Source organism: Copadichromis virginalis, linkage group LG22 (genome assembly GCF_057382275.1).
Source record: "Copadichromis virginalis isolate Kocher_CV1m ecotype Utaka linkage group LG22, C_Virginalis_male_GT1.1, whole genome shotgun sequence".
NCBI classification, from domain to species: domain Eukaryota; kingdom Metazoa; phylum Chordata; class Actinopteri; order Cichliformes; family Cichlidae; genus Copadichromis; species Copadichromis virginalis.
In genome coordinates, this window is record NC_140638.1 from 16,786,763 (window position 1) to 16,795,221 (window position 8,459).

Sequence of the window (8,459 nt, forward strand, 5' to 3'; positions counted from 1 at the left end):
TACACACATACACTGCAGCCCTTATCTGTTCTCAGCATCATCTAACTAATGTGCATGCGAGAGCACAAACTTCCAGACAAATTAGCTATTATTGAACCTCACAGCTCCTGAATATTAAGCCCATGTGATGTGTGACTGGCTGAGCTCACTGGTCCCTTGCTTAAATCACACACAGAGACCACTTTGGAGCTGAGATATTGCTCGATGGACGCTACACGTCAGACAGAATAGCTGTGGAAAATGTGCCAACCTGGATCTCCTGTAACGGATCCAAAGCTGATGTGCGAAAATGACCTTATTCTCCAGAATGGGTCAAGTTTTAGAAACTTTAGAAAGCACAACTCAGCTGTTTCTTTCATCAGACTCTCCATGGTCCCCATGTAATTCTAGCTTTCGCATAAAGCCACTCCTAAAATTCGTAAAGGAGTAAAAGCCTTAAAAATCACTGGCCGAGAAGAATTCCCTGTAACTGAGTAAAGTGAAATAGAAAAACATCTAAAAGAAAAAAAAGAATAGATGTCTTTGAATACATTTGAATAGAGAAGCTGTTGAAAGGAAATAAATAGAAAGAAATTGTTAAGTGCAAATTGGATAGAGGGAGGGCCCAGACAAAGGAAATAGCTGGGGGGCGGGTTGCGTTTGTTGGCCTGCTTGTATTGGGGAGTGTAAGAGTCAAATGAGATTGTAAAAATGCCAGTCTTAACAGGCAGCAGCAGGATGTGCTATTAAATGAGAGCAGCCAGGTACACACATGCAAAGCAGCGCGTGCACAGATGTACTAGTGCGCACTGGAAACGCAGATTGCATGCAAATGGGTCGAGATATCATCCTTGCTAATCAGACTTCTCTCTCCCCAAATCCCACAACAGGCCGGCCACGTGCTTCGTCCCCACAGCATTGTGGCTAATTCTGCCATTGACAGCCGGTGCTGCGCATTAATCCATTACTAGATGCTGGAAATTGATTAGTGTGCAGAAGACTCTCCCATTGGTAATGAAGTCAAAGCCTAATCAGCTAATTTTAAAGCATATGACATACTGTCTGGGAGTGTAAGTATATCGGTATTGGCTTTCACAAATAAACAGGAGGATAGCTGTTTATTTGTGAGTGACATGGAGGCGGTTAAAAAAAATCTGTTTTTTCTTTCCTCTCTTCTTTTATTTCCCTCCAACACAGACCTGTCTGTCCATCTCCAGCATTTTAAGCCAATCAGCCATTCGCTCCACACATGCTTAATGAGCTCACGGGGGACGTGACATGACTGCGGCGACAAGCGCCCACCGCTCTCACCCCCCCCAAAAAATCAGCATCCAGCTGCTAGCGTCTAATTGTCAAGTAAGTGGCAAATCATTGTAATATGGCAGACAGTGGGGAATCTGGAATTTTACAGGGAAACACACACACACACACACACACACACACACACACAGAAACACACAAACAGTCACAGTCTCTATAAATGAAATCAGCTCTTAAAAAAAAAGTAGCGGCAGAAAAAACATTAGCCTCTGTTACCTTGATGGGTTTCGTCTTTTCCCCTTCAAATAAAGGTATGAGATGATTTTTTGTTAACAAAAACCCCAAAACAAACTCTGAACGCCGTCCCGCTTCCACATAAAAAAACACACAATAAAAATTGTTTATTCATTTTTTTGACCCAACTCGAGAGCTGACTTTACACCACTGCACTAGTTTCATTGGCCGCCTTTTATTAAAGCACTATCGTTTGGCTGAATGCAGGCTACTGGTTGCCATAGCGACACAGTCATAATTTATCATAACCAAGTGGCTAATATGCCTATAAGCACCCTGTGATCTTTGACCCCACACTCACTGGCTGAAATGCTTAATATTCCTATTTCATTGTCTGGTAATTCTTCTCCCCCCCCCCCCTCCCCCCACCCCTTCACTCACTCTCACTCACCAGCTCTCGTTAAACGCATGTAATTGCCTAATTCAACATGCATTAGAAATGTAGTGTTTAAGTAATCATCGCAGATAAGATTGGGATAACATTTCAATTACCTTGCCGGTGCGTTATCTTTCCAGCAGTGTACATAACAATTAAATAATCAGAGCAGCTTGACAGCCACAGCTGGTATGTATACAATGAATGTAATCGCTTTTAATAAGACTTATATGGTGTGCAGTGGCTTTTTTGTAAAGTGAGTGGAGCTTGAACTGTGCATGAGAATCCTGCTGCAATCAGAGGTGCAAATGCAAGGAAGGGGAAAAAGCACGCTGATAGGTGGTTTGCATGCTTGTGTGAAATTGCTGACAAGTACCAGACACTCAAAAGTTAAAACACAGGAAAGAAAAAACAAAAAAATCGTACTTAAACAAAGCAAGTCAATCCGTTTGGCTGACATTTATAGAAAGAAACACTTTGCGCTGCTGGAGATGACTTTTCCAAAACTTCACAGAACTGAACGGAACTTCGCACGCAGCCGAAGCTGCACAGATGATGTGCAGAAACGGCTCCAGATGTTTTCTGTTAGAGAATGGGGAGCCCTTAAATAAGCTCGGATAGCCACTTCAACACTTTCCCTTCCCCAGCTACATGGTTTTATCAAAATACATGTGAGGAATGTTGGTTAATAACTTCCTTACCAGCTCTTGTGGCTTTTTAGGTGAACGGCATCATGTATGTGCGTGCTGCTATAATAACCCCACATCTAATGGACCAGGTGCAAGTTTCTTCGTGCACAGAAAGGCGAGCCGTCGACAGCTGCGCTGAAACTGTATTGCTACAAGGCAACGATTGCCCCTTTAACCCTTATGTTCATACGCAGAGTGAGATTTTGAATGTTTTCTCCCTATGTGACTTAGGTAGAAAGGTCACACAAGACAGAAGAACTATTACAGGAAGATTAAAAAAAAAAAAAGGGGGGGGGGGGGTGATCAAATGATAAACCCCATGTTCATGCCAATATGATAAAGCCTGCACATGGTCTAAAATACTTATGTTTGTCTGGCATGTGGGCTCCGACAGTTAAAGCCGGATATCCACTTTTACTTCAAAACTTGTTTTTCTGTGCCTGAGGCAGATAGCAATCTGAAACTGTTCAGATGCAACTTTGAAGTCGCGGGGTTTGTGTGAGATTTGCGACGTTTCTGAAAAGTTCAGTCAAGTTGTCCTGTAGCGCGGCAGGCTCCATCATCGTGGTCTGAAGAGAGAGAGAGAGAGAAAAAAGAAGAAATCTTCAAGAAAACAATGCTGAAAATAGACGCACACAAACTGAAATGGCAGGGGTGCAGACGAGGGGAAACACTAGTTTTACTGTTGCAGAATGTTGCAGGCCGATGAGGCCTTTCTACAAACGGGTAAAAAGCCAGCAAGCAGGGAAGTTGTGCTTCTTCCCTGTTCTATTTTTGGCTGTTGGAGAGAAAGCAAAACACACACACAAACACATATACATGCACATGACCACATATTCACAATTATACTCCAACACTTGTTCAGCATCTTATTTCCATGTTTATGGAAAAATACTAGGATTTCTCCCAAGTGGCAAGAGCACTGACAGAACATCAGCCAAAAACTTCATTAGCTGTTGTTTACAGGGAACAACAACAACAACAAAAGTCTTCATGAGGAGGGGGATCATTTAATGAACAAAACATACAAATGATGTTAAATAAGGAATCAGAGAAATGTAATGTAAATGTCTCTGGCCTCACTAGGAGTCATCTCAGTCCTGTTTTGCTACATTTTAATTTTAATGTTGTTGTATGGCTACATATAACTTTTACAAACAAGTCTTTACTTATACATTGATTATTATACACTCAGAAAAATTATGGTTCTTAAATGGTTCTTCAGATGTCTTCATGGTTCTTTAAAGAACCATAATACGTCAAAGAACCTTTTTATTTTGTGGATGGTTCTTCAGCTATTACAAATGGTTCTTTAAAGAGCAAAGGGTTCTTCATCCTTAGCAATCTAAGTTTGATGGTGTAAATGGCATAAATATTTATTCACTATAACGAGGCTGTGAATTATACTGTGTATTTTCTTTGTGTGCATGTGTGTGCGAAGGGGGAGGGCGGGATACCTGGCAATTACCCTTTAAGAGAAGATGGTAGGAAACTGAATATTCAAATAAAAGTTAGAAATATTTGCAAACAGTAGACACAATACACACATTCAAATACTGTACTTTAGTTTTAAATTTTAATAAAGCATTACTATTTTCTACTCCAAGGCATTACTTTTGAGATTATTATATTGTTACACCCCAGCCCAGGGAAAAGCGGCATGCGACAATTTTGAAAATATAGCATAATGATAATACTAGTTATTGTAAACGTTACAATATTATTGTAAAGTCAAATTATAAAATACAAGTGAATAACAATTGCAGAACAGAATGTCAGTGTAATGAACACACACTTCGTTTTGACAAAGCACTGCTTAGGTAAATGATCTGAGTAGTTGTTCATCACTGAGCAATTTGTTAATGTGTGTTTCGAGCCAAATAAATGACAGGGAGAGAGAGTGACGTCAGAACACGTCATACTATAACCTCCCGGGAGCGTACGGAGGGGGTCAGTCGTTGGGATGCGCATGCGCAGACAGAGTGTGCGAGCGGCGGGCCTTGACCTTTCGGGAAAAAAACTCACGGACGGTGACAGCGAAACGGATAACAGTCTTCAGTACCTGCTAGACTTTGAAGCTGTGGATTCTGGGACTGTTAGAAAAGGTAAAACATTTTCATTAAAACCTTATTACTGTTTTGTTGTTGTTACTCGTCATTGTAGCTTGCTGTTAATGTTGTGCTAACAGTAGCGATTAGCTAGATACGTTAGCCGTTGAGGTCAGCGCAATTTAGTATCCAACTGTTTTCCTAACAAAACCACTGTTATAATTAAGTGAAGCTGCTCCCAGCTAATTTGAACCTTTGGCTTCTAAAATATGTGGTTCAATTGCGTGCTGCGTACATAACCTAATGTCAGCTAGACCGAAATTAAAATTTAATATATTGTTAAAGTCACTAAAATGGCGCCTGAAGCCTGTTGTGACGTGAGCTCTGTGTCTGCTCTAGAAACTCTGAAATTCTGTAGATCTGAGCTGTACATTAAATACTCACATGAACCTGTACTTTGAATTCTGTAAGAGCTGTATAAAATACAGCTATGCATGAGTGTTTTGAATGAATAATTAGATTAGATACAGTAACTCTTTATTGTCTAATCAAATTATATAGAAATGAATAGAAATGTGACATGAGAAGGTGTGTCTTTGACTGTTCCTGCATAACTTAGTTTCGGACTAGTTGACAAGTTATGCTCCGGTCATTTGATGTTTCCAAGATAGATGTTCTTTTGTAATATAGTTAATTTTTTTGTATATTTCATTTATCCACCATCATAAATCATACATACAAGCCAAGAAGAGGTCGTTATACTAACAAGAGGTATCAGCGCTGGGCCAAAGTTCAGCACATGGTTAAAGTTTGTAATCCAGCCAGGGTGTAAATATCACTCAGCAGCCAGAGCTGAAGCAGGTAGCATCAACACATAAATCTACTCTACCCGGCTTAAATCACAAGAGCACCTCTGACCAAAAAGCTGTAGATTTTTCTTGTTTGCACAAATTAATCCAGATTCACATTAATTGTGTTCACAGCTCCAACAAAATGAGGAAGAGGAGGGGGAGAAAAACAATTAGGTTGAGTTACAATTGGATGGAAGGCGAGGACAAGGAGAAGGAAGCTTAGGATGAGGAGGAAGAGAAGCAGCAGGAGCATCTTTAGGGATCCCTATGATGTCATTGAGGTTTGTTTCATTAGTATGGTCCTCTCACAAAGAAAGATGACTTGTTTTAGTTCACCTACTTCCTGTATTAAATAGTGATGTGCAAAATGTTGTGAAAAACCATGGAGCAGGCACGTATAGTGCATCTGCAGGTAAATGAACATCAAATCTCTAAGACAGACTGAAATCTGTATATTTATCACCCTTATGATAAAACCCATGTCAGCCATTAGTTTATGGACTTTGTATTTTGAAGCCTCAACATTTGCTTTATTGCTGTTGCTATGTTGGGACCATATTAGGATGAGGGATCAAGATCTGGAGTCATGCACACTATTGTTTCATTTAGTGTGTATCCATAAGATTCGTACAGCAGATCCAAGTTGTGCCTTGAAAACAGGAAAGTCGTCTGCATAGAGGAGAACTGTAATAGCAGGCTTGTACAAAGTGAGGCTTTGTGCACTCGTTTTACTTCTGTCACCCTGTTTTGCAGATTTCAGTTGAAATCAGGCAAGAACTGGACTTATTTTTTATGTGTTCTTGTGAATTGATTGTGTATCGCATACATTTGATTTGACTTTCTGCAAGACAACAGTCGTCCACTGGCCAAAACAGTTTTCCAAATACCTCCACGTGATCTAGCCTGGATTTAGAAAAGAATAGCAAAAAAAATCTGCACCTCCTGCTTCAGATGCAATTTGTGTTTGTGTGTTCAGAGGCAGCAGCGAGAGGGGAGACCTCGGCTCATCCAGCTGGAGAGCCTGACCAGGAGGAGTCGAACATTAACTCAGCTCTTCCAGGGCACCCTGCAGACTCGGCTGTTGGCGTCGACGAGGGATGACGTGAACGCCAAACTGAAGTCCATCACAGGTCAACTGCAGGTATGTGAGTCAGACCTTCTGAGGAGGGTTTCACTTTTCTCTCTTCTTTATAATTGACTCTTTTCTCTCTCTTTCAGCTCCTTGTCTCAGAGTGGGAGGGATTTGAAGCACAAAGGGAGGAACTTGTTGTTTGGTTGGCTGATATGGATGTCTGCCTGAGTGAGGTTGACCAGCTGACAGGAAACACCAGTGAAAAACTGAAACAACTGCAGGTGTGGGCTTGTTTTGATATGACATATATTTGATATGATACATACGTCAGAGACATTGTCCTAAACTGGACTAACAAAGGGCCATGAGTACAACATGAAACGTACATTACAGAGCGTAAGGCTGAAGTTCATTGATCATTTTAATCATAAACTTGTTGTTGAAATGTTTTTACTGAACATGCAAACATCTGCTGATGAAAATGTGTTGATTTATTGGTCTGTTATGAAGCTATTTCTAATGTGTTTTATCACTTTCTGATGTTTTATTAATTAAACAATACATGTGTTATTTGTTGTGTTATCTGTAGCTATAGTATTTATATATATTTATTTATAGTATAGCAAATATATTTAATTATTACTGTTTAAAACACTAATATGTGACATGTATTAGTAGTGATGTTGTGCTGAGGGTTAAAATGCCTTTTTGTCTTTTGGTATACTACAAAATGACAATAAACCATTAATATATGTCTATGCTGTGCTCGTATTTATTTTACCCTGCTCAAATTCAATTTATGATGCATTTTATTTTGAAAGATTTAAAATGGTTTTTTAAAGAACCACTGAAAAAAGGTTCTTTAAAATGGTTCTTTTAAAGAACCATTTGAAGGACCTTTTTAAAAATGGTTCTTTAAAGAACCATTTTTAAAAAGGTTCTTTGAAAAACCTTTAAAGGTGCCCCAAAGAACCATCAAGAAATGGTTCTTTGGGGCACCTTTAAAGGTTCTTCAATGAACCACTGAAAGAAATGGTTCTTCAAAGAACCATTGTTTGAAAGGTTCTTTGTGGCACCAAAAAAGGTTCTTCTATGGCGTCAGTCTAAAGAACCACTTTTGGTTCCAGTTGGCACCTTTATTTTTCTGAGTGTAGTGCAGCATAAATTTGCCAGAGTTACTTCATCATAAGTGAAAATAGACAGAGAGGCAGGTAGGAAAAACAGCCTGACTAAATTTTATTGGTTTATAATTAAATGCAGTGTTTTCGATAGTTTGTGTGTGGTCCAAAAACAAAAACCAAAAAAAAAAAAAAACTTTATAGAGGCACACAGCAGTTAGTGGGTTCGACCACATGCTTATATTTAGATCAGGGAAACCACAATACCTTGTTTCTCAACCGTCTTCTTTTCTTACATGCAGCATGGAAAAAAGTGCTCTCCGATCCACCTCACAGCTCTTCATCGTTCTCTGCCTCAGTCCCCACGTCTCTCTTTTTCCTTCTCACATATTCCATCTCTTTTATTCGCTCACCTTAATGCACTCTCACCTGAGTTTCTTTGTTCTGCGTCTTACATCTGTCTTATTTTTGCCTCTAACTCACTTGGTTTTCAATTGTTTCTCTCATCTGTTTTTTCTTACTTCCTTCACAAGCTGTCTTCACCCCCCCCAGGTCCTCATACTCGCTCCATCTTGCTGGGCTTTGCCCGACCAATATTGCTCCTCTTCATCTGCAGCTGTGTCTGAATTGAACTGAGCACATCTGCCTCCGGAGAAGCTTTAAAAAAGGAGAGAAAAAAAAGAAAAAGGACAAAGTACAATACTCAGGAGTCCCTGCCCCTGAGGGTCCATCACAAACTAGACAGCAAGCACGAAGGGCCTTCGCCTTGCAA

The 8,459-nt window shown here is 40.0% G+C and overlaps 1 protein-coding gene across 1 annotated transcript; it reads left to right on the plus strand.

Moving 5' to 3' along the window:
- Nucleotides 1-4,566: 4,566 nt before the first annotated feature.
- LOC146683106 (uncharacterized) lies at nucleotides 4,567-7,139 on the plus strand. Its single transcript, XM_085446004.1, has 4 exons — nucleotides 4,567-4,703; nucleotides 5,630-5,778; nucleotides 6,474-6,638; nucleotides 6,716-7,139. The coding sequence occupies exons 2-4, from the start codon at nucleotides 5,722-5,724 to the stop codon at nucleotides 6,881-6,883; spliced, it is 390 nt and encodes a 129-aa protein (XP_085302130.1). The 5' UTR covers nucleotides 4,567-4,703; nucleotides 5,630-5,721; the 3' UTR covers nucleotides 6,884-7,139.
- The last annotated feature ends 1,320 nt before the right edge of the window (nucleotides 7,140-8,459 follow it).

Excerpts from the sequence above, each read along its gene's own strand:
- LOC146683106 (XM_085446004.1), top strand. The coding sequence starts at position 5,722 with ATGAGGAGGAAGAGAAGCAGCAGGAGCATCTTTAGGGATCCCTATGAT. Across the intron at positions 5,779-6,473 it reads ATCCCTATGATGTCATTGAG|AGGCAGCAGCGAGAGGGGAG; the intron begins GTTTGTTTCATT and ends TTGTGTGTTCAG. Across the intron at positions 6,639-6,715 it reads CCATCACAGGTCAACTGCAG|CTCCTTGTCTCAGAGTGGGA; the intron begins GTATGTGAGTCA and ends TCTCTCTTTCAG.